The following is a 27,151-nucleotide window of genomic DNA, read 5'->3' on the forward strand; positions in this document are numbered from 1 at the left end:
TGGTTTGCTAGGTTATTTCAGAGGGCAGTAAAGAGTCAACTACATTGCTGTAGCTCTGAAGTCATTTGCTGGCTGGCAGACTTGTTTCCCAAAAGGTTCAAGCTGAAGAGGGGAATGAAGCCAATAACAGTTGATCAAAGTTTAAAACGGTGACTTTAATCTTCCAATTGTTGGAGCTTCTGCAAGTAGCAAATAATGTATGATTGTCTGTTAGACAAGAAGTCAAACAACAGAGATGTGGTGCTGAATTACAGCCCGATGTACAATCTGTATCAATATCTGGCCCTATATATATGCAAGTGCTGGTGCCAGAGAACAGGAAGGAACTAACTATGGATCTTTGAGTTATTGTACTATTTCTGACTGCTAGTTACATTTGCTCCACCTATACTACTCATGTCACACAGCCAATGGGTGGAATCAAGGATCTCTACTCTAGTTTTGGGAGGGAGCAGATATTTCTGTGCCAGTTCCTTAAGGTCCTAGTAATGGCACCTGACCAAATGTAATTATGCTTATTGCCATCATACAATCATCCTTATTATTATCACAAAATAATGTCACCTCTACAGACACTATACAGCTGTACATCTTCTACCACAAATCACTAGACAGGTTGAAGATAATGGATAATTGGTGGCAGCAAACCACCTCGACCAACCCTTTACCCACGACTATTACATACTAGTGGAGGTGACAAATAAAGCAGGTTATTCGGGAAAACACCACTTCCCCTATGGGAAAATGGAGAAATGGATTGATGGACATTTGCTAAATTCTCATCGGTAAAAGTGGAACCATGCAAGGTTCTTCTGAAATGGAGCGCATCAGCCGACGAATCGGAGTAAGCATGGCCAGAGAATGAAACCAAACTGCGCGGCGGAGTTTCCCCCCAGTAACTTAGTGATTGAAGCAGTTACAATATTCGCACTCGATGTGACAACTCATCGCGAAGGCAGGTCGTTGTGCAAGCTTCAGTGGCTGGTCCGGGTGGTTTGTGCAAAGTGAGCGCTGCCTGCCATCTGGGGCTGAAATGGAATAAAATACGAGCGTGTGGCTGCAATCTGTAACCAGTTTCGATTCGACGCTGACAGCAGTGGTGAGGGAGGTGGGGGGACCGGCCGCCGGCTTGCAGCGTTTGATGGAGTAAAAATGTCAGTCAGGTCTGGCTTTTACAAACAAGAACTAAACAAAACGAAATGGGAGGTTCCGGAGAGATACCAGAATCTGACTCCCGTTGGATCAGGGGCTTACGGATCTGTCTGGTGAGTAAAATATGCACCGAAACTGCATAAGATTAACCCAGCGAGGAGTTTGAGGCTATTTTGTGACGGATTTTTTTTTGTTTTGGACGGTTTGGACATTAATCACACCTTGCATATTTCAAAATTGTGTTTATAAATATGGAGAATTTTCTGCTGTATTTGGCCCTGTCGCAAATGCAGCTTAGCGAAATGAGCACCTTTGGAAAGTGCAAGGGTGCGATTTCACTCAGACTGCGCTTCTTCAAAAATTGCAATGACTACTTTACCCGGAGAAATGGAAAGGTAACCATGTTGGAATAGGCTGTATGGGCGTGGTTTGAACAGACCAGATATTCATGTAAGAGTGCGCGAGTATAGTCTCTGCATTTTACATTACACTGAGAGAGCACTGAAACAGCGGCTCCTTGGTATGTTGCACAAGATATTCACAGAAGCAAAAGGTCTTCATCTGGGGCCGTTGAGAGATGTTGGCATTCATGGTAAAAGTATCAAGGGACAGTAGTCTGGTCCCGGAACAAAATGGCATGGTGGCCAATAGCATCTTCTGTAATCACTTTTTTTAAAAGCTTCAATTCAGTTCCAGGCTCTATGTTACAGCAATGGCAAATGGCTTAGTAGCTATTGTTTTCCTTATTAAAAATGTTTTTAAACATGTGACATTTTATTCCTAAAATATTTTAGAAAGTTGTGACTGTAAACGCATATTGCATTACTTATTTGATTTTTCCAATGTCTGATATTGAAACCTCCGCGTACTTAAAGTATGCCCTATCTCTCCAAATGGTATTACTGCATGTAAACAATTTCACATGGTTTGAGTTATACAGCAACAAAAAGGCCATGGAGATGGCCCCACGCCTGTGGCCTTGCCATACAGTCTTGTAGTTCTCCCCTTCAAATATACATTCAGGTCCTTTTTGAAAGTCATTAATGAATCTGCTTTCACCACCTTTTCAGATCAAACCAACTTAAACTGTGTATATACATTCTCCTTGCCTTTTAATGCCAAACTGTATCCTTTGGTTACCTTCCTTTCTGATACTTTACCACATCAAATTCCTTCATGAGTTTCAACACCTTGACCTGATTTCCATTTAACTTCCGCTTCTTAAGAAGAGCAAGACCCTTCAGTGACCAACTAGAAGTTTTTCCAGTGTTGGTAACATTCTAATAAATCTGTTCAATACAGCTTGAATGCTTTGAAAGCTTCCTGAAATATTATTAGCACATTCCTGCTGATGTCAAACTGATATGTTGCAAAAGCTTAGCGTAACTTCCTTTCTTTTGTACTCTGTACATGTTCAAATTTTTGCATCACTTTGAATGCTAACATCTGCCTACAGCCCCAGATGAAGACCCTTTGCTCGTGTAAAGTTTGTTCCTGTGCCCCAATAAAAAAAATGCATATTACCATTTACTTCGTATTGCCTCTCCTTGTTCTTCCTGCAAAATGAGTCACTTCAGTCTTCTCTGCATGACGTTCCAGCTGTCACATCTGCCCTGTTAGCTAATCTATGTCCTTCTGAAGTCTGTTGTCATCCTTCTCAATGTTCAGTATATTTGCAACTTCTATATCATCTGCTAGTTTGATCATTAACAAGTATTAAATCATATTTTGGTTGCACCACCACCTTGTTCATCCTGCCTTTGTTAGTAAGCAGGGGTTTTGGTTAAAATTCTTAGCAGAAGAAAGGATCCAGTTAGTTTTATTCGTGATACAATAGCTCTTGCTTTCACCAATGATTTGTATGGTGGATGCAGCACTTTGGCTAACAAATATTGGTATTCATTTTTATTGTAAGGATATTAATTTTGCTGGTAGAACCTGCAATCATTGCTGTTCTCCATTTGCACTACCATGTTGGTTTTGGGCCCTCTTTAATATTTTGGTACAACAGTGTGGGTTACCAGGTCACTTTTAGAGGGTAGTCGCATTGATATTGTAGTGAAGCCAAACACATATCTGCAGAAAGGACTGTAGCAACCTTCCCTCCTCCATTAATGATCCAGTTGGTCTTTTGCAAAAATTCAGGACCACTTTTGGCAGATATCAGCTTTTTATATCTAAATTTTTTTTAAAATGTCTCCATATTCTCAAAGTGGAATTTTGGTGAAATTTAAAGTTGCTTTTTTTTTAAAATTACAAACCCATAGTTCTGAATTGCTGGTCCATTAGTCAGTGTAAATTAATGCTGTTGTAGCATTAATACTGTTGTGTACTTACTGATTTTGCAGTTTTGGCCGTACCATCAGTGTCACCAGGCGGAGAGGCTGTGAATGGTAATGTTGCTGGACTAGCAACCAAGAACTCCAGAATGATACCTGGAACATGGGTTTGAATCACACCATGGCGGATGGGAAAACCTGAATTCAATTAAAAAGCTAGCTGATTGTCAGAGAAAAAATAAATCCACCTGGTTCACTAATGTCCTTTGTGAAATCTGCCACTCCTACCTGGCTTGGATTATGTGTGAATCCAGACCCACAGCAGTGTTGTTGACTTTTAACTGTCCCCTGAGAAATTAGGGAAAGGCAGTAAATGGTAACCATATTCCACTGAACCGTGACAAAGCTAAAAATTGTGCAGGTGAGATGCTCACATTCTAATGTATCTCGTTATGGATCAGTGTCCTAACATGGCTACAGTAAAAAACCTATGGTTAATTTTCAGAAGACAGATTCTCTTGCCATGCATTAGAACAGAACGCCAGTACTGCTAATGTCATAACTCTGCACCGCCACCGTACTGGAACAGGAAATTGGTGTTGCTGACCCGGCTGTGTCCCTTGTTGCTGCAGCTCCCCTTGCTGTCCTGCTCAGTGCTTCACTCAGAGAATGAGGCAGCAATTGAGATGTTGGCTGAGGCTTAGGTCAATGGCTATCCACACACCTTACAAATGGGAGCTGTTTTTAAAAAAAAACATTTGCCTCAGTTATTTAACATGCCAATGTAGTGCAGTATGGAAAGGGACATTCTCTGATAAAATATTCTTCACACGTCAGTCAAGGTGGAAGATGCGGTCATTTATCTGCAGCAGTGCTAGCTGTGACATGTGGGCACTGAGACTGCATGGGTAGTTTGTGCATCCCCTGCAGCTGTGGTGACAGAAAATGCAACCTTTGGTCAGAATTATTTTTTTCTGTTCTCAAATCTGTTTGACCTTAGAGGACAATATATTGTAAGACCATTTTAGTTTTCAATCATAATTCTTATGGCATTTATTTATGCTAGACAGTCATTTTAATTAAATGATTGACATTAATTCAGTAACACAATTGAGTGCCATGGAATTTAACTAAATTTGGCTTTCGTAGCAAAATGAATTGTACTTCATGCCTGCTGTACGTCAAATACAAATTTGTAAATGTGATTTAGCCTTTGAAGTCTTGCAAATAAAATTCCATGTGCGCTTAAAAACTGAAATCAAACTAATTTTTGCCCCACACCTTTTCATAGGGTACAGTAAAATGCAATTAATATCATTTATCCTTTGCCAAACACCTTATTTGTAACAGGGTTAAAACACGTTCCATGCACGAACATAGCAATTGAGAAGCTGATTTTGCATGAATGATGCCTTCGGTAATATACTATAAACTAACTATCAAATCTGATCACAAGACCTTTGTACAGATAAAGGATTATTTTAGAAACATAACTGGGTGATATTTTGCTGTAGAACTGAATACGATGATATCTGATAGACTTTCCCATGCCAGTTTAAGCTCAATTATATCTTGCACCCTAAATTACTGAAAGTGTGGATTGGTAATTAAGCAAGAAAATGAACATTTGGGATCTAAATCAATAGGACAAGCAATTGGATTTCTTCTCAACCAATCAGGTTAAGGGTTTGTGAAATTAACAATGTAATGGCAGAAAAGAGTGTGATTTTAAGTAAATCTCATGTCAAATCTGGTAAAGAAAGGGAAAGATATGGGAAGGACAATATAGTAATTGAAAGGAAAAAAAGACATGGGAAATTTACATCTCTAAAAATATCTAGCAACAATTAAAACCTCAATGCATGAGACTCCATACAGGTCATAGTTAATTCATGACAGTAATTAACAAAAAGAATTTCCTGCAGTGAATCCAGTTTTCATTAAATTATGTTACTTTCAGCTAAATAGTTGTGAATCCCAAATGGCTGAAAAGAGACTTGTGTCATTTGAGATCAGCTCTGGTTTTATATGGTGGCTTTATTTTGTATCTGTTTATATTCAGAGTGGAGCAATTAAAATTGGCAAATGTAAGAGACAGGTGTTGGACATGCAGATACCTTGAACGATAGTATGAGCAGATTGCATAGTGAGTGGCGTGACAGTGAATAATTATCTTCTTATTTGGCTTAACTGAGAGCCAGAGTAGATTAGTGAGCACGGGGAATATGGGAGAACAGGACTTAGTGCACATATCGATGCATACAGCAGAGTTTTGGATGTGCTCAAGTTTATAGAGAGTAGAATGTTAAGGGCTGCAAGACTGTGTTGGAATAATCAAGAATAAGAGGCAATGAAGTGTTTTAGCAGAAGGTGAGTTGAGGCAAGGCAATGAAGGAGCAGATTATGGAAATGGATATAAGCTGTTGCAGTGATGGTGTGGATGTTGATCATGGAGTCAAATGGATCACTAAGGTTACAGCAATCTGGTTCAGCCTCAGAGGTCAGGCAGATGTTTGGTGTCAGTACCTGGGGAAAGGGGTGAGGAGTTGCAGATGGAATTTAATTTGGATAAAAGTAAGGTAAAACAAAGGGCTGGACTTATTCAATTAAAAGTAGGGCCTTCGTTAGTGCTGTAGGACAGAGAGACCTGGGGGTTCATGCACATAATTCTTTGAAGTTTGTGTCACATGTAGAGAGGGTGGTCAAGAACATGCTTGCTTTCATCGCTCAGACCTTTGTCTATAGGAGTTGGCATGTCATATTGAGGTGATACAGGATGTTGGTGAGGCTTCTTATGGAGCAGTGTCCAATTCTGGTTGCTCTGTTGTAGGAAAGATATTATTAAGCTTGAGGGGGTTCAGAAAAGATTTACCAGGATGTTGCCAGGGAAGGAGGGTTTGAGTTGTAGGGAGAGGTTGAATAGGCTGTGACTTTTTCCATTGGAGTGTAGGAGGTTGAAGTGACCTTATAGAGGTTTACAAAGTCATGTGGGGTGTGGCTAAGGTGTGTGGCAACTGTCTTTTCCCTGGGGTTGAGAATTTCATGACCGGGGGCATATTTTTAAGGAGGGAGGAGAACGATTCAGAAAAGACATGGGAGGTGACTTTTTTTTATTTTACACGGAGTGCTTTGTGTGTGGAATGAAATTCCAGAAGTAGTGGATGCAGGAACAGTTACAATGTTTAAGAGACATTTGGATAAGTACATGAATAAGCAAGTTTTTTTGTCGGGGGTGGGGGGAAATGTGGGTCAAGTGCAGGCAGGTGGAACTTGTTTAGTTTGGGATTATGGTTGGCGTGGGCTGGCTGGCCCGAAAGGCCAATTTCTGTGTTGTATAACTCTATAATATGACACTAGTTTCAGTCTTTACTTAATTGAAGGGTGTTTCTGCTAATCCAGTACTGGATGTTAGATAAGCAGTCCCATAACTTAGCATCACTGGAGGACTTTAGAGAGATGGAGAACTGGGTCAGCACTATACATGTGAAAACTAAGGCTGCTTTTTCAAATGAAAATCACTAAAGTTCAGTATTTCCATTTTTTAATTGTGCATCTGCTCTCACCTGAATTTGTTGTAGGATTTTCCCACACTTATTTTGACACAAATTATGGGCTGTCACAGGGGAAAATATTCAGACATTCTGTGTTGTGTAAGGGCATCATAGAAATTTAACATCATGGCACCTGTGCTTTTAATTTAGGAAACTGTCTCAAGAATTGTTAAGGAATATATTGTCGAAGACATGGTATCAATCAATATCAGTTGAACTTGCACAAAAGCAAAAGCTGAGAGTGTGTTGCAGTTTTATCAACATCGGATTGTAATAAGATACATTCACATGTTGGGTGAGATCCATTTGTCAGGATTAAAGGCAATTTTGCAATGTGACTAAAGAACAGGTTTAGTTAGCGTCAGCAAAAGAATACAGCGGTGAAGACCATCTGACATATAATACTCTCTGCAGCCAGTATCACTCCATATAGAAAGGATGTAGGCTATTGGGGGATGTGTTATTTAAAACTTGTGCTGTCCTGGAATTTGTTGGATTGCCTTCAGGGATAGGAGGAGGAATTGCTTTTCCCCCTTTATTGACTGAGGATTTGGCAGCAGGCTGACAGGAGTTTGAGCAGATGGTAATGGAGGTTGTGGTGTGTACAAGTTATGTTTGCTGGAACAACTGTTTTATTTCCCAATTTACCATTTCTGTACATTCATAAAATTGGCCCAGTACTTATTGCATATAGGAATCCAGTTGATACATGTTGCTACACAGAAGAGTAAAAGCGATTTGTGGTTGTGATATCGTTTGATGTAAATGTGCTGTTGGCTCCCAGATTCCCCCAACTATAAACATGTCACTCTGAGCTTTGTTGACTTGCAAAAGATCCCATCCCCCAATCAGCTGTATGGTCGTTGACCTACATTAGTTCCCAGTCAAGCTAAATATTGACTTTAAAATTCTCATCCTTGTTTTAAACATGCAGAGTCTAGCTCCTTCCTATATCTAATCTTCTCCAGCCTAACAACCCTTCTAAATAACTACACTACAGCGTCTCTTCCGTATTCCAAATTATATTTACTTCTGAAGAAAGGTCACAGGATCCGAAACGTTAATTCTACTTTCTCTCCACAGATGCTGCCAGACCTGCTGAATCTTTCCAGCAATTTCTGTTTCAGTTTCTGATTTATAGTATTCACAATTCTCTCTTTTTGTTTCATTTGTACTTCACTATTGCTGGCCACATCCTCATTTGCTTAGGCCCCAGGGTTGAGAATTTTCTCCCTACATCATTTTTGCCTTTCTGTCATGATTTCCTCCCCTAAGACACTTTCAAACCTAACCTACTGCTGTATAAAGCCATTAGTCACCTGACCTAATAGTTCCTTATTTAGTGTGTTTTATGAAGTGTGTGTGAAACCTGAGACATTTTAAGTTAAAGGCGCTGGATAAATATAAATTTTCATGCACATTTGTGTATTAAAATGGAGTCACATGTTCCTGTAGATAGTCTTAGTTTGATTGACACAGTGTCTGATCTTGCAGCTATTTTTTTATGTAATCCTATATGGAAAGCAAAACTAGAGTCTGCAGCACTTTTAGAAGACAAACTTTGTTGTTTTACAATTTCATAATTCACAGTAGAATATCACATACAAATACAAGCTCTGTGCTGCAGAATGCAAGGATGTACTCTTAATGAGTAATTTTTCAGTCTCCGCAGTGCCTTGGCCAACGACTGTGTGCACACTAGAGAAAGATGTAGGACACGTATGGTAGTACTGCTGTTACACACTTCCTAACTCAAGAATGGCACTGTCATAAACATTAAAATAGGTGCTTTTTAAGTACTCAAAATAGCAGTCTAATCTTTTGTTGCTTTGCGTTATTATGGATCCTAATAAATTTTTGTTTTTACTTGAAATGGCCACTGAAATTATTGTGATATTTTCAGATTACAAAATTGTGTTTAAGAGCAGTGGAGTCTAGAAACAGACATCAAATTCATAGGTATAAAAAAGGAAAATGCAGAATAGCTGGCAAGGGTCCAAGTGCAGACGCTTGTACTGTATGCTTTACATAGTTGAATGAATATACAAAATTAAGGTATCATTGGTTTTTCTGATCAGATAATAGCAGTGACTATTCTCCTTTAATTGCATCATAATAAAGCAAAGACAAATGTTAAGGCTATTCATCTCGGAGGCACAGCCCTGGTCTCCTCTGTCCAGTCACAATCCTCAGATAAAGTATTGGCTCTGTGCTTTCTAGCACGAGTATTGAAATTGTATAATCGCACCTTAAAAAGTGGAACATGTGGTGCAGGGAGGAAGTTTTGAATTTTTTCATATTCTGTATTTTCAGTTTAAAATGCTTTTTCCCCATTGGGCTGTATGCCTGAGATAGAATGCATATTGTAATATAAAAGACTACTATAATTGTATTGAGTCACATAAAAGTGGAACTTGTCAGAGTTAAACAGCAGGGAAACAGACCCTTCACCCAGACGTTCTAAACTGATCTAGTCCCATAAGCTAGCATTTGCCCCATATCCGTCAAAACCTTTCCTATCTATGTACCTATCTAGATCTTTTAAATGCTGTAATTGTACCTGCTTCCACCACCACCTCTAGCAGCTCATTCCATACTCACACCACCCTGTGTGAAAAAGTTGCCACACAGGCCTTCTCCAAATCATTCCCCTGCCACCTTAAATCTATGTCTTCTAGTTTTGGACTCCCCTACATGGGGGAAAAAAAAGACTTTGGCTACTCATCCTATCCATGCCTCTCATAATTTTATAAACCTCTAAGGTCACCTCTCGGTCTCCGACGCTCCAGGGTAAAAAATCCCAGCCTATTCAGCCTCTCCCTATAACACAAACCCTTCACTCCTGGCAAAATGCTGTAAATCTTTTCTGAACCCTTTATAGTTTAACAGCATCTTTTATAGCAGGAACCAGAATTGAATGCAGTAATAGAGCGAACGCACCAATGTCCTGTCCAGACACAACGTGATGTACCAATTCCTACGCTGTGTGCACTGACCAATGAAGGCAAGCATGCCCAAACACCACCTTCACCACCCTGTCTACATACTACTACACTTTCAGGCAACTATGCACCTGCACCCCTCGGTGTCTTTGTTTGGCAACATTTCTCAGGGCCCTACCATTAAGTGTGTAAGTCCTGCCCTGCCTTACCAAAATGCAATGCCTCCTCAATTTATCTAAAATTGTATGAAGACATGTTGAATTTTAATGCAAATTCTGTAATATTCAAGTCAATACTTTGCAAATAAAGTCTGTCATGAGGGAAAACCTTTAGACTGTCCAGAATTATGAAGGATTATTGGATTCTACCCCATGTGCACAACAAGGCTACATAACATTTTCTTTTAGAAAACTAGATATCGTTTTCTGCAGAATAACAAAGTATGAAAAACATAGCAAAATGAAGAAGCTAGTCTAGCTGGGCCGACATATCATCTGCCAACTGAACATCGGAGCTCACAGTGCATGTCACACGTTATTTTATATTGGCCCCTTCGGGCAACAGCACTGCACAGTAGCTTTGTTTACAAGAGTGAAGTTTCATTAAACAGGAACTTCCATTACCAGATGGCTGAATATCTGGTTTCCTATTATAGCACTGCCCCTTTCTCTGTTTTTCAGGCCATGAATATTCTTGTCGTTCTCAACCCTCTTCACACTGAGCACCAGCAACTGCATGAAAAGCATCTGACCTTTTACTGATGCCAAATTTGTGTGCTAACTGCTAATTTTCACATCCGGCATCATTACTTTGATTTTTAAAAAGCCACCTTCCTCACCTAAAATGAAGGAGGAGAAATTTAGCTTCTGCCGTAAAATGAAACCAATTGGATAGATTGAATTTCCTGTGCAATAGTTTGTGTCAGTCTAAGACCAGGACCAATTGTGGTTGAAACAGAGGTGATAGTTGTGGGCACCAGACATATATACTAATACAACTCACCAGTCAGTGAGTTGGCCGGGAACTCCATTAAATCTGTGTGGCCCTGCCACATCATGGATGATGGTGCAAAATTAACTAACAGTGGAATGGTAGGAAGGACTTTGAAATCCTCTTTCTCAAAGTTGGTGGAGCCCAACATGGACATGCAAGACAAGGCTGAAGCATTTACTCCCATCTTCAACGGGAACTGTTCTTCTTGGCCTTCTTGCAGTTTCCCAATATCAGACAAATGTAAAGTTATAATTATAGATCAATGTAAAACTTGATTTAAAAAAAAAGTGTTGAGCATACTAGATCAAGCAAAAAGGTGGGCCTTGATCCTGACCATATCTTGGCTCTCATGCTGAGAACTTGAACTTCTAACAAGCTACTACACTACCAAACCATTCTACTAAAGCTAGAACTCTGACTCTACACAAGAGAATGGACATTGCTCAGATTTAGCCTGTCCTCTAAAAGCAGGACAAATCCAATGAAGTGAATTACTGCCCTATCAACTGATTCCAAATGATCAGTAACTTGAAGAAAAATACATTAAAGTAGGATTTGCCTGCTTTATTGATGATGTTTACCATTGTTCAACCCTTAACCTTCAGACTTTAATGACTGCTGTTTCAAATATGAACACGAGCTAAATTCCAGAGATGAGGAGACAGTGGGTATCATTAGCATTAAAGCAGCATTTAACCAAGTGTAGCATCAAAAATCCCTTGTAAAACTTAATCCAGTATGGATTGGTGGGACTGCCTCTTAGCAACAGCAATCACCTCAGCCCGAGAGGTTTAAGGCATTCCAAGGGCAGGGTCCGACAACTGAGTATCTTAACTGCTTCGTCAATACATATCCCTTTGTAATAACGGGAGATGTGGGCTGTTTGATCATCATTGTGCAATGCTCATTTCCATTTACAGTTCCTCATATCATGAAACAGTCCTCCATGCCTGCATGCAGAAAGAACTGGACAGTATCCAAGCACAGGCTGATATATGACAATTAATATTTCTGTCATTGAACTGTCAGGCAGTGACCATTCTCAAACCAAGAGTTTGTCCAATGGGTCCTTTCTATCATGTTTAATGATACTACATTTCCAGTTTCCCTCCCATTAATATCCTGGGGCACATCAATGTCCCGAAACTCAAAAGGGACCAGCTACGTAAAAGAAGTGGTTATTGAAACTGGTATTAGAGGCCAGCTTTCTGCATGCCACCTAACTAGCTAAAGCCTGTCCACCAGCTGCATAACACTGCTGGTGGAATACGCCAACATTTATTTGAATAAAGTAAGTTCAGAGAAAGTTTACCAGACTAAATGCCTGGAATGGAAAGGATGGACAGGTGAGTCCTGTGTCTGCTGGTGGTTGGAAGCGTAAGGGGAATCTTGATTTAAACATGAAGATGTTTTCATTCCTGGGAGAAATTTGAAGTAGGGGTTGCTGTTAAAGTATCAGAGATTGCTCCTTTATAACAGAAATCAGGCAATTTATTTTGTGTTTTTGGTGCTGTAAAGTCCTTGAATATTTTCAGATAGAGAAAAACAGATTCTATGTAAGCAAGGGGTTAAATGTTTGTCAGAAGTAGGCAGAAATGTTGATTTGAGAGTACAACCAGACAAGCTATGATTTTATTGAATGGGAGAGCAAGCTCAAGGGCTGAATGGCCTGCAGTTCCTGAGTCTTATGTTCATACAGTTGTACCAGTAATTTCTGGGTTTTTTATTCCCCTGTCATGCCGTTTTCTGATTAACAGAACTGACTGATAACATAATTAAGCCTCTGAGATTATTTTCAGTTTGTTTCATCACAATATAGTTATGGATCTCCTTTGAAGGAGTGGGGTAAATGATTATTAGCAAGCTAAGGCATTGTAGAAACAAAAATGGAGTACTGAAAATAAAAACAAAATCTCAGTCTGAAAATGTCTATACAGAAAGAAAAACAGCTGACATTTTGAGTCTGAATTGACAATTTTCAGAACTCGATTTCAAATTTGCAGCATCTGGGTATTTGGGTTTTAATGTCTCGTTTTATTGCTTAATGTGATCTATATAACATTACTAACACAAACCCATTTACAGTTCTTTCAATCTCCAGGGTAAGAATTTTTTTTTCCTTAGAGTAAGAGAAGCTTTATTTCATGATCCTCCAATATTCAAACATGATCTCAAATTATTTTGGCAGATATTTCAACAAGAATCAAACAAGCTCCCAAAAGATAGAAATGTTGAATTTCTTGTGCAGATTCTAAAAGGAATTGCAATCAGTTAACAGCTAAATGAGAAACAAATAAGAACTTCCAGGGCAGCAGCCTCGAAAGCTTTTATTTTGTTAGGCATAGTTTCTTTTGGGCTTGAACAATTTTAGCCATGTGGCTGATTTGTGTTGTTTTATTTGTTTAGCTCTGCCTATGATACAAGAACACGACGGAAAGTAGCAATAAAAAAGCTATCAAGACCATTTCAGTCGCTGATTCATGCAAGGAGGACATACAGAGAGCTGAGATTGTTGAAGCACATGAAACATGAAAATGTAAGTGACTATTTTATTCTAAAATTATTGACTTTACATTGCTATAATTGCAAATGTTTTAGATCTTGCAAAAGTGTGATCACAATGATTCTTCAGTTTTTTCTAACCTTACAAATAAAAATGAGAAATTTCAAAAATACTATTCTGTTGTGATTACTTTGAAGACTGCATTTAAATGAGTAAGCTCATTCAGTTTATTGTATTTTAGAATATCTTCTTTTGGCATTATGCTAGCTCCCAATAGAGAGTTTCACATGTTTAAAAACGCCTGATAGACATTTATTTGCACCTTTTGTCAAAGTGTACCATTAAGGAAGTTGTGGGCACTGTGCACCTGTTTTTCAGTTTACACTGTCCCTGTGCAGCACCCAGTAAGAATTTTGACCCATTTATATCAGATATGATTGACCGAGCCAATGGACAAATGATATCCTTCAGAATATCACAATTTCATTGTATCACTCGTTGCTGGATGATCTCTAAGGGCTCACCTTCCAATGTATCCACCCTCCTCCCCCCCACCCCAACAACTTACTAACACCTTTGTGGCGAAGATTCACAGCCCCACCATCACATGAACAAGTTTTGCTAGAGGAACCAAAAATAAAGCCAGGGCAAAGATACAGTTGGTACTCATCAAACAGGACTGTTCCTGTATGGCTTAATTGGTGGGGGGCTATCTTCCTGATGCAATTCTTCATGAGTTGGGAATTCTCACATTCCCTGATCAGAGGCACCTAATAGAATTAATAGGCGATATACCCAGGGAGGACAAAGCTTGCCTTTCTGCCAAAGAAAAGAAAATGTAGCTCAGCTGGGGTTCTGAACTCGACTGTCAGAGTCTACTCAGGGACACACACTGAAGCTTCAGCCGTGGATCATCATACAAGTTACAACTTTAATCCAGGCAGGAGATATAAAAGTTTGATTACATGTACAAACAGATTCAAGATTGATTTCTTCCTGCTGAATTTAGCAGAATTCTGAACGGACCTCTCAAAATGTTAGTTCTGATTTCTTTCTGTACAGCCATAACACTGTATTCTGCACTCTGTTCTGCTGCCCTGATGCACTTTGTACAGTACGACCTGCTTGTATAGCACACAAAACAACTATATCTCAGTACATGTGACAACAATAAATCAAACTCAAACTCAAAATTCAAGCATCTATCTTTCTGTCTAATCAGGTCAACAGTAATCACTAACAAAAAAGAAACAATTTATGACAAATCAATGCGTTCTAATTATGGGCAGACAACATTTTAATTATCAATTTATAATTCTCCAACTTAATCTCTGCCCCTTCTTAAACCTCTATTTACGCGTACAGACAGACAAAAACAAAAATTAAAATACAGATGGTAAATGCACATTTGCAAAAATTCAGTCTCCTTCACCTTTTTTACAGTTTAGTTATACACCTAGGCCTCTTTACTGGATGAATACCTATCACGTACTTTGAAAAACAGGGACTATTTTCCTAACTCTGCCAAAATTGTAGAGAGACTGTGCACAGACCTCAGTGGGACTGTCCTAACACTCAGGACAGAGTGTGCCCTCTTTGCATTGTTCCATCACCAAGATCAGACAGTGTTAATATTTTGTGTTAGTTACTTCCCAGATGTGTGAGATGCCACTGGCGTGGAAGTTTTCTCACATATTAGGATGAAATTTTCTTGGGGCTCTTAAAACTGTGCTCATGTAGAAGATCCCAAGACCACACTCGCAAGCAGTAAGATGGGTACAAGGCTTATTCCCAGCGATCTCCTTCTAGTTCACCAACCCTGAGCTTGTTGTCTGATTAAGGGCAGTCCCATCTGGTGGCCAGCAGTTCTGAAGTTTTGACAGGTCCGCTGGGAGAAGTGATAAGTGTCAAGACAAGTCAGGACCATGAGGCATAGCCTCAGATGCGCGAGTTGAACTTAAAAATGTAGAGGTGCCAAAGTGGTAAGTTCCATTGGCACCTCCATAAGGAGGCAGTCCCCATGTAGTCTGTAATCTCTCCACACATTAAAGGTCACCTTACATCCAAAAAAAAAGTGAGATGCCAGCAGGGCATCTAAATCCTGAATTGAGACTTAATTGGTCACCTGCCTGTGGGGTGCAGGGCAGCTAATCTGGGTCTCAGTGTTCCACTGAGAAATGTCAACAGTGGAATGCACCCAGAACCTAGCCAACCTCCCTGCTCATCAGCCCAAGGAGTCAGAACAATTCTGCCTGTTGTCTCCCTCCTCAGTCTCATTCTTTCAGGATGAGTATACACAATTGCATCTGTGAATCTGTGCTTTCTGTTGGTGGCTGAATTTATCTTGAAAGATTCCCTTGTTGACAGGTGATCAGGATGTTCCTTATGTAATTCCAGAAATTTAATGGCTCATTGTTATTTAATGCTCAGTCATCCCCTTAATACTAAAATCAACAATAAATTTCTTGGCTGTTTTTGGTAACTGTTCAGTGAAATGGTAAAATTACTAACATTTTATATTTCCAAAATGACCACGAATATCAAAAATTATTAACAAAATCTAGTTACATGAATAATTCCTTCCTAGTCAAGTATGAATAACAAAGCAGAGATGATATTGTTTCAATAAATTAAAACATGCTGAACTATTTCCTCCAGTGACTGAGCTGCTATTGCCAGGTGCACACAGACCTGAGAAATACCAGGTTTCATATTTGGCTCATGTTTATTTAGCTGATCTTAGGCAGGGAAGCATGAGGAACATGAAAGCTGGGTTAGGAAAGGGGGAAAAAAAGAGAACAGCTAGAAGCCCCATTCCTGATCACATTAGAGTGAACCAGACTTGAAGAGTTGATATGTAATTGCCAGGTAAGGGTCACACACAATTATGTGAATTCTCATTTCTTATTGCCATTCATTGGTTAAAACACAATGAGTAATGACATTATATATGTGCTCTATAAGGAGTATCATTGCTGTCAGGACAATAGCTTAATGGTGCAGTAGGATGCTACGCTAAAAGAAAGAGGACTATCCCAGTACAGAATAGCCTGATCTCAGATGAGGTAATGGTTAGACAATTGCAATTGGCCTCAGCATACGTAGACTTGAGGTGTTCACTTTTTTTTAAAATTCATTCACAGAATGTGGGCATTACTGGCTAGGCCAGGATTTAGTTCTCTTCCCTGGTTACCCAGACAGCATTTAAGAGTCACCACATTGCTGTGGGTCTGGACCACATGTAGGTCAGATGAAGCAAAGATGGTAGATTTCCTTTCCTGAAGTATGTTAGTGAACCAAATAGCTTTTTGAGCAATTGATATGATCATTATTAGACACTTATTTCCAGATTTTTATTGAATTCAAATGCCAATGAACCTGGGTGCTCAGAGCATTACCTTGGTCCCCGATTTGTTATAATCCCACTGGTCCATTGCCTGCCCACGAGAATCACATTTGGAGAACATTACAATGAACTCTACCTCAGCAATGACTTGTTGCCCTTAGGAAAAGAGGAAAGATACAAGTTTTAAGACTTCAGAAAACATTTATTAATTAAATTTGCAGATATAGATTTACATTGCTGCAAATTTGCTAAAGATTTACTGACAGGATTTTGGCCAGATTTCTTACAGCCTGTTCTAGTTTTGAATAAGTTATGTGGTTACATGTCTCACAAGAACAAAATTTGTATTATTTGGTTATGACAGCATTAAATTATAATAACCTACAGGGAGAGAAATATAATCCAAAGATGAGATTTCCTTGTCACCTTTTAAATTTTATTCAAGACTATTAGGTATCACAGTCTCAGATATTCTTAGCTGGTGCTTAATCTTGTAACAAGGATATTACATGATAAATGAATTCATTGGCATATTACTGGCAACTTGCTAAATCTTTTGATGGTGTATACACATTTTCTCACAAATATGTGCCTTATTATTTCATCATTCCTATATTTAGGAATTATGTAAAACCCAAAAGCTCATTTTATAAACTGGATTACTTTGTTGATTTCTTTCAGGTTATTGGATTGTTAGATGTCTTTACACCAGCAGTCACACTGGAGAATTTTCGAGAAGTGTAAGTTCAACAGAATTTAAAATTCTAAACTATTGAAAATCTCTTCTGTTCAGTTATTGTAGCTAAGTTTATGCTGAAGCAGATTCCTGAGAATGGCCTGTAAATAAGTCTAACAAGAGCACAATTTGCAAGGGGGAAGGAAAGAAGATTTTGTTAAAAAAGAGACTTCTTTTGCTCCAAATAAGCAAGATATTACTTGCTTGTTTTGTGTTTTATTTGGATATGGTTCATTAAATTCTGACTTGCTTGTGTTACCCCATCTGAGTGCTGTATGGTGTAATGGTCAGGCAAAAAGTAGAAGGAAGAACTGACATTAAATTTCCTTGATTGACTCGGCTTTCTTCCAAATGAATACTAGGAAAACATGGTAGTGGTCTACAGCGGTAGGTATCTGTTTGGTTAATCAAGATTTAGTGGCTAACCATTTTTACAATGGTGTCCTTTTGGAAAACATAAGCAAATTATGAAATTAAAATCTGATTTGAAAGTTCATGAATAAGATACATCTTGCAGCATTTTAAATATTTGAAAAATGGAAAATGATTTTTAATACAATTTGAACAGCATTGTTTCCCTACTGATGGGCCAAATAATTCTTTCTACACTGTAAACATCATTCCATAGTTTAGGTGCATCATATTTTATAGTTACCAGTGTGGAATTTGGGAGGTTAATTTAGACTTCAGTTTTTTCTAATCAGCCTTAACTCAGATTTGGCAAGATTGGAATCTACACATGCTTAAAAGCCAGAATTAAGTAAAATAGTTCATACTAGCAAAAGCAATCAGAATTTACAGACAAACCTGAGCTTATGTTTTAGTCCAAAGGAGCCATTTTTATCATGCTCTTTGAGGAACAAATATTGATTGTTGATGCCATGATTTTCTGAAAACATTTACTTTATGGCATCTCACCAAGTCTCCTTAGATAGCACCTTCCAAATCTGTAATTTCCACCGTCTCAAAAGGACAAAGGCAGCAGACACACAGGAACACCACTAACTGTCAATTCCTCCCAAAGCATACACCATCCAGACTTGGAACTATATCACTACTCCTTCACTGTCACTGGGTCAGAACCATGGAACTATGTTCCTAATAGCACAATGGATGAACATACACCACATGGAACGCAGTGGTTCAAGAAGCCAGCTCACACCACCTTCTGCAGGGAACTTAGGGATAGTAAATAAACGTTAGTCCAGTTAGCAATGCTCACAACCCATGGGTGATGCATTTCCAAAACAGAATAAATGCCCACACTCTGCCTGCTATATTGGGATATTAATTGATTGTTTTTCATCTGTAAAGTACGTGCAGGATGAAGAAATTTCTTGGTTCCCAAATTTAACATGCCTTTTCCAGCATGGAAGAAGCCTCAGTGATAAGAGCTATATATTTGCAGAGGCAATTTCTGTTATGAATGTAGACATGACAATATATAACAAAAATGCAGGAAGACGTAGCTATCTATCTTCCCATTTTAAAATTCGACTACATGCATCTAGTTCAAAAATCCATCAAACTTTCACAAGGGAGAAGCACAAAGTACAGCCCAAGATGACTTGTCTTTTAAAGGAAGAAGAAATTGACAACCACTTCCTGCGTCTGCCAAATGCAATGTCAGGAACAGAAATGTGTAACTGTGGAACTATACGCTAGACACTCCAGTAAATTGTGACAGCATATTGAACTATTCTGAATCCATTATTCTCGTCATCTCTATATATGCAACTTGGAAATGTTACTTCAAGCATTTACTGATCTTGTTTTTTTTTTAAATTTTGATCTGTTTTGGGAATTGTAAACTTTGGAACAAAACCAGGCTATTCAGCCCCTTTGGACTGTACCAACATTAAGTTAGATCATGGCAGATCGGGATCTTGACTCCACTTAACTGCATTGGTTCTATATCCTTTAATAACCTTACCTAATAAAATATATGTCTAACATTGCTTTGATACTTTCAAGGTGCCTAGACTCAATAATTTATATGTAATAAAACATTCTATTTTGCAATATTAAAGAAATTATTATTCATACTTGGTGATTATGATGCTGGAAAATACACACTATGACATGCCAAAGAAACTATTGCATATTCAAGGAAAGAATCTTGAGATTAAAATGCCTTGTATTTAGCTCAAGAGTACCGTAAAGGTTGATTGTATCTGTCAAACTGTTTCTTTAAAACCTTTATCTGAAGCCAGTTATATGTTGACCATTGTAGGTACTTGGTGACAAACCTCATGGGTGCAGATTTGAATAACATCGTTAAGTGTCAAAAGCTGACAGACGATCATGTGCAGTTTCTCGTGTATCAGTTACTCAGAGGACTTAAGGTACAGTAATCAGTGTACAATATGTAGAAACAAAATTAGGCTAACAATAGCCAAGAACAATGTCTGATTGTCATTTCTCTTTCTATCTGAAATATATTCTATTTGGGTGGTTTCAATATCATTTACACTTTTCAGCTTTCTATCTATTAATGATTAATATTAACTTTTGACACTTTCCATCAATTAAATCCTCATCTTCCAGTCTCACGCTACATGATTTTAAATGACTTGCTCCATAGTTAACCTCTTAAGTCATTGCCTCAATGGCAACTCACTTTCTGCAGCTAAACAACTGTCACAGCAGAACTAATTTACAGTAGTTCTTCAAGTATTCCAAATGTCTTAAACTATGATGCAATGTGCAGGTATTTTAAAATTATTATTCAAGGTATTTCACTTGTGAAAATACCTTTTAATCTCACTTCATAAAGACAGAAGAGCATTGTAAGTGAGTCCTCAGTAAGAAGCACACTCTCACTGCAAAAGATGGATTGTTTTTTTAAGTGAGAGAGACGGCATAGAATTTATCATTATTCATGAATTATTTGGTGAAAATATTACCACAACTGTCGGGTAATTACATACCCTGCTTAAGATAAAAGCTAAAACAATTATCTGTGCATGGAGCTAAAGGTTACAGTGTGTCCTAAATCGGTCTTCAATTAGAAAACTTATTTGAAACATTTACACTGGAAACATTCAAATTTAATGTCATGAAAGTAATTAACCTGCCTCTTTTCTTCATGGGTAATGGGAACTGCAAATGCTGGAGAATCCAAGATAACAAAGTGTGGAGCTGGATGAACACAGCAGGCCAAGCAGCATCTCAGGAGCACAAAAGCTGACGTTTCGGGCCTAGACCCTTCATCAGAGAGCGGGGGGGATGGCGAGAGGGTTCTGAAATAAATAGGGAGGGGGAGGCGGACCGAAGATGGATAGAGGAGAAGGGGTGAGAATAGGTGGGGAGGTAGGGAGGGTATAGGTCAGTCCGAGGAGATGGACACGTCAAGGGAGCAGGATGAGGTTAGTAGGTGGGAAATGGATGTGCGGTTTGAGGTGGGAGGAGGGGATAGGTGAGAGGAAGAACAGGTTAGACAGGTGGGGACAAGCTGGGCTGGTTTGGGCGGGGGGGGGGGGGTGGGGGGGCGTGGTGATTTTGAAGCTGGTGAAGTCCACATTGTTACCATTGGGCTGCAGGGTTCCCAAGCGGAATAGGAGTTGCTGTTCCTGCAACCTTCAGGTGGTATCATTATGGCACTGCAGGAGGCCCAGGGTGGACATGTCGTCTAAGGAGTGGGAGGGGGAGTTGAAATGGTTCGTGACTGGGACGTGCAGTTGTTTAATCGCGAACCGACTGTAGGTGTTCTGCAAAGTGGTCCCCAAGCCTCCGCTTGGTTTCCCCAACGTAGAGGAAGCCACAACGGGTACTGCGGATGCAGTATACCACATTGGCAGATGTGCTGGTGAACATCTGCTTGATGTGGAAAGTCATCTTGGGGCCTGGGATGGTCTTCATGGATGCAGTTTGGCTTCTTGTATATTTCTAGCTTGTTTTTGTTTCAGATTTGCAGTTTCTTCCCTTTTTTGTTGTCTAAAATACATAAATATTAATTACCATTTATAGAATTATATTTACCTACTTTAGAAACATCTTGCATTCATCTATGTCATTGGTATATTGCAGAATGCTTTCATAAACAAAAGAACAAAGTGCGTGAACTTAACAATGTTATTCTCATTATTGTAACTAAATTCCTACTGGAAAAATATATTGATCATTGGAAAGTTAACAAGTACCCAAGATTGCACTGAAACTATCACATTCAAGATTTCCTTATGATTGTCAGCTAGCCAGTGCTTTCTCTTCTACCCATGGCAAGCAGTCAGTGACCTGTATCATTCTATCATATACATCAATGATTCTCTCTTGATAACTGTCACAATACGACCATTTATGGCGATCATTTTTGTTAAATACGTTTGGAAAGGAAGATAGGCTACAAGGATGGAGCCTTGAAGAATAAAGATGTCCCCTTTGCTTTGATTTCAGGCCAGTCTGAAGCACCCACAGTTAACATCAGAGTTGGCCTTGTCTAAACTTTGAGAATGATCTTGCTTTATGTATAGCTACCTAAAGTGTCAAGCTTGCTTCATTTGGTAGCAAGAGTTCTGAATTCACGCCCAATTCAAAATGCTTAACCACAAAATTCTGGACAACGTTGGGGGTGTCCTGCAGTGTCAGAGATACCGTATTTTGAATGAGACAGTAAACGGAGGTCTGGCCTGTTAGGTTGTGTAAAAGACCTCACAATACTATATCAAAAGAAGAGAACGGGGAAGTTTTATCCAGTGTGCTTTTTAACCCTTCAATCAGCATTACAAAAATCAGATTATCTTGTACTTATAGCTATTTGTGAGCTTGGAGTGCACACATTGGGTGTAGTGAAATGTTCTGTATAACTGCAATTTTATTTTTACATGTACAGAAGTGAACACCTACATTTAACCTTGAGCACATGGTAACACTTCACATAGCCTGTCTTTACTCAAATCACCTGAACTCCACTAACAGCTTAAAGAAGCTCAGCTGGTTAAGTCAGCAATGTCCTCTCCTGACCTCAAAATAAATAGAGTTGTTTAATCAGCAATAAATCTGAACACAAAAAATATTAAACCAAAGAAAGGAAATAAAACTTTAAATCTGATGACAGAATATTACTGGAATTTGTTTGTCAACCAAAATTCGTGCAAGGAATGCACAGTTAAGGTTAAGTGTTTTGTTTAGTCAGCTATTAAACATAACGTACACCCAAACTCACCCCATGTTTCTTGCTCCATCCCACGGGGTAGCAACAACAGGAACAAAAACAGAAGTTGCTGGAAAAGCTCAGCAGCATCTGTGAAGGGGGGAGAAACAGAGTTAATGTTTTGGGTCCAGTGACCCTTCCTCAGAACTGATGGTGGCTGGGAAAATGTCAGTTTATATGCAGTAAATAGGGACGTGGGTGGGGTAGGGAGAAAACAGTAGCATAGAGCCCAAAGGAGAGAGAGAAATGCAGTTGGACAAAGACCATAAGACATAGGAGTGGAAGTAAGGCCATTTGGCCCGTCAAGTCCACTCCGCCATTTAAATCATAGCTGATGGGCATTTCAACTCCACTTCCCTGCACCCTCCCCGTAGCCCTTGATTCCTTTTGAGATCAAGAATTTGTCGATCTCTGCCTTGAAGGCATCCAACGTCCCGGCCTCCACTGCACACCGTGGCAATGAATTCCACAAGCCCACCACTCTCTGGCTGAAGAAATGTCTCCTCATTTTTGAGTTTTAAATTGACCCCCTCTAATTTTAAGGCTGTGCCCACAGGTTCTAGTCTCCCCGCCTAACAGAAACAACTTCCTAGCGTCCACCCTTTCTAAGCCATACATTATCTTGTAAGTTTCTATTAGATCTCCCCTCAACCTTCTAAACTCTAATGAGTACAATCCCAGGATCCTTAGCCGTTCATATGTTAAACAAAGAGTTGATAACGATCAGGATGGGAGGGTGAATAGTTACTAATGGGGATTATTAGTGACTAATAACAGGTAGTATATAATGGCATCCTATGTGGTAAAAGGCCTGGTGTGTGGGGTGGGGAGCTGGGATATGGGAGAGTTTAGTCCCTAAAATTATTGAATTCAATATTGAGTCTGGAAGGCTGCATGGTCCCCAAGTGGAAAATGAGGTGTTGTTCTTCTAGCTTACATTGATCTGCGCTAGAACACTGAAGCAAACCAGAGTCAGACATGTTGGTCAGGAAGCAGGGTGGTGCCTTAAAGTGAAAGGCAACAGATAATTCAGGATCTTGTTTGCAAGCAGAATGTGGATGTTCTGCGAAGCAGTCACCTAGTCTACGCTTCAGAGATAATGGGAACTGCAGATGCTGGAGAATCCAACATAACATCATCATGAAGGGTCTAGGCCCGAAACATTAGCTTTTGTGCTCCTGAGATGCTGCTTGGCCTGCTGTGTTCATCCAGCTCCACTCTTTGTTACCTAGTCTACGCTTCGTTTCCCCAACATAGACAAGATCACATTGAGCAGCAAATGCAGTAGACTCGATTCTGGGAAGTGCAGGCGAAGTGTTGCTTGCATCATTGGATCGTTATCTGACTATTGACACTCCTATCCTGATCGTTAGCAACTCCTTTGTCTGTCCAACTGCTCTTCTCTCTCTTTAGCCTCTATCCGATCGTTTACTCCCGATCCCACCCATCTCCCTATTTTCTGCATATAAACTTTTTCCCAGCCACGATCAGTTCTGAGGAAGGGTCACCAGACCTAGAACGTTAACTCTGTTTTCTCCTTCACAGATGCTGCCAGACCTGCTGAGCTTTTCCAGCAACTTTGTTCTTGTTCCTGATTTATAGCATCCACAGTTCTTTCAGTTTTTATTTAGTAGCAATTGCAGCAATTTCCATGCCAAACACCTACTTTCAAAAAAAAAAGTGCCACAGGAATGCTAGTAATTCATGCGTGATTGTGAATACAAGCTTTAAGAATTGATTGATTTTTGACACTTTATTAGGTGTATTTCAGACAGCCTATTGTATTCTACTTTACATGTCAAAATAATTTCTGCTGGAAATGTTAGATATTTTAAACGTGAAAGTGCTTGTCAATCTTCAGTAAGTCAAAATCACCGAGGGCCGAAGGGCCTGTTCTGTGCTGTATTGTTCTATGTTCTATGTTCTAAATAGGTTAATGTCCTAAAGCTATAAGGAGTAATTGCAAACCCATTGTGCTCTTTTAAAATTGTTTCATTTTCATCAAAAAAGCAAATATTTTGACTCAACAAACTGCACAAGAGTATCACTTCCAGTAATCATGAGGGAAAAGCTAAATTTTACAACTTTCCTCAAGTCTGAAGTGGCTATTGTACTTTTTGTCATATTGCATTAGACCTATGATGACTATTCCATTACAGATTGTGTTGGGTTTGCTAAAACAAAATCAATTAATTGATAGGATGAAAGGGCCCCTCCAAATTACAAATTAATAATAAAATTAGTAAATAAATTTTAATCAAATAAGTTAGATATATTCTACAAATTGAAAGCAACCAAGTTGTAAAACAACCGAACTCTCTGGTTCACGACACAAACAAGAGCTATATCACAGCGGTGTGCTGTGGCAAAAACCTCGAAGGTAAACAGTATTGTGTGTTTAAATTAAGTAAATCTCATCACTACCTCTTCACAGCCTCTTTCTAAATTCTGACAATTTGCACTAATGCTGCAACAAAAATACTGCATTTAGTGCAATTGCATGAGGGAACATTCTCCGTCATTTCAAAAAACAACAGCATCTTCGATTGAGAAAAATAAATCCTCACGGAAATGTCCAGAGATTTCCTGGTGAGAAAATATTAGTTTTAAAATCTTCATTTTTGGCAGTTTATTTATGCTGTGTAACAGCCCTGGGGACAAAGGTCAAATGAAAGCAGCTATAATGACACTTCATGTTTACCATCAGCCCTTCTTAAAGCTTTACTGCCTCAAGTTTGAGCAATCAGGTCAGAAAAAGCCATAGCCCATAGGCACTGTTGAGGTTCTAACTAACCAGTTTTACCTGACCACCTCTGGTTGTGGCTTTCAAATGCTCTGATGTGTTGCTGATGTGATGTGATCATCTTTACCTCTGATTTTCTTATGAGAAGCTGACACACGTGTTGTTGGCTTAACAATTGGATGTAACCACAAAAATCAACATTTTCTGTAAGTGGTAAGAGATTACTTTAAACCCTGCAGAATGGAAATTGCACATGTGATGCCTAGTGTAAGTAGTTAATGCAGGTTTTAAAAATGTCACTGTACCACTTCTAATTACCACATTTATCACCAACATTTGCTCCGCCTCATGTCAGCCATATAAGTATACTGTCCAAACCTTAAGTGTGGCTGCACTGATCCTTGCAGCATTTCTCTCGAAAAAGTGTAAAATCCCCATGAGTTCTGTGTGGAATTGCTCACAGATGTATCACTGGGTTGCCTGAGGAGCAAATGCAGACCAATAGGAATAATCCAGTGGAAAATGTCAGGTCTCCCATTTTGAAGCGTTCCTGCACAATGGTGTCTGCCGGCATTTTCTACTTGTGCATATTTTCTCTTTTTCCCTTTCTAACCGAGTACAGAGTAATTCCAGCCGTAAAAGTGAGCAGCCTACTGACTGCCAGAGCTTCAGTACAGCTCTGCATAAACTGCCAGAAATGTTTCCATCTGCAGCTGTGGAAACTCATTCTGTTGCAAAATGACACCAACTGATTGCTAATCTGTTCGACCAAAGCTTGATCCTTGCTTTCAATAGCTTTTAAATTTTGAGCGCAGTGGTAAAGTCATTGGACTAGCAATCCAGAAGCCTGGGCAACAGTGTTCAGATCTCACTGTGGCACATGGTGAAATTTGAGTTCAATAAAGACATTATGGAGTAAGAAGCTATTGTAGTGGCAACCATGTAATCATATATATATCATATTTTCAGTAATGTCCTTTAGAGAGGGAAATTTGCCATCTTTACCTGGCCTAGCATACATGTGTTTCTCGACCACAGCAATGTGATTGGCTATTAATTGCTGATAATAAAATGTGAGGCTGGATGAACACAGCAGGCCCAGCAGCATCTCAGGAGCACATGCAGCTGGGCCTGCTGTGTTCATCCAGCCTCACATTTTATCATCTTGGATTCCCCAGCATCTGCAGTTCCCATTATCACTGAGGCTATTAATTGCTGTCTGGGCAATTAGGATATAATAAATTCTGGCCTGCACAGTAACACCCATATCACATAAATGAAGAAAAGAAAATCTCTTGTAGTCTCAACCCTGATGACATTAGCCTCATGAGACAAAATTCCTGTAACAAATAAATCAGCATCAAAAAATGTTTTGCTGCTCTTATTTGACCTTTCTTTTTCTTTCTCTATGCTCCCTAGTCTGTCTCTATATTTGTGGAAAAAATGTTTTTCAAAAGTTCACAAGGCAGAGTTAACTATTGTCTTTAGCAGTCTTATCACAGAATCGAAATGGTCAATATCAACAAGAAAAATCAAATTCAGTTTCACAACACATTTCTAATGAGATTTTTGATTTGCAAACATCATATTCTCCTTTTTTTTTCCCCTCTGACAGTATATTCATTCAGCTGGTATCATTCACAGGGTAAGTTCAGTCTGTATTATGTATTGTCTCCTATGTATATTTTTTCTTCTATGCATGTACTGCTTAAGTGGAAGTTTATGATGGCGAGCACGAGGGGGCACAGCTTTAA

General features: G+C 39.2%; 1 protein-coding gene across 3 annotated transcripts in view; it reads left to right on the forward strand.

Moving 5' to 3' along the window:
• Positions 1-618: 618 nt before the first annotated feature.
• LOC125463176 (mitogen-activated protein kinase 11-like) overlaps positions 619-27,151 on the forward strand; it is a 47,071-nt gene continuing 20,538 nt past the window's right edge. The window contains exons 1-5 of one of the 3 annotated variants that reach the window (XR_007249772.2): positions 619-1,265; positions 13,324-13,453; positions 17,448-17,506; positions 19,736-19,847; positions 27,013-27,042. Coding sequence is in view for 2 of the 3 variants with exons in the window: in XM_048554047.2 (XP_048410004.1) it covers positions 1,153-1,265; positions 13,324-13,453; positions 17,448-17,506; positions 19,736-19,847; positions 27,013-27,042 (444 nt within the window). In the remaining variant the exon portion in view is untranslated. Of the gene's footprint in view, positions 1,266-3,703; positions 3,853-13,323; positions 13,454-17,447; positions 17,507-19,735; positions 19,848-27,012; positions 27,043-27,151 lie in introns of those variants that run through there. The other 2 variants (XM_048554047.2, XM_048554048.2) reach the window with 2 other exon arrangements.

Source organism: Stegostoma tigrinum, chromosome 25 (assembly GCF_030684315.1).
Source record: "Stegostoma tigrinum isolate sSteTig4 chromosome 25, sSteTig4.hap1, whole genome shotgun sequence".
Taxonomy (NCBI): Eukaryota; Metazoa; Chordata; class Chondrichthyes; order Orectolobiformes; family Stegostomatidae; genus Stegostoma; species Stegostoma tigrinum.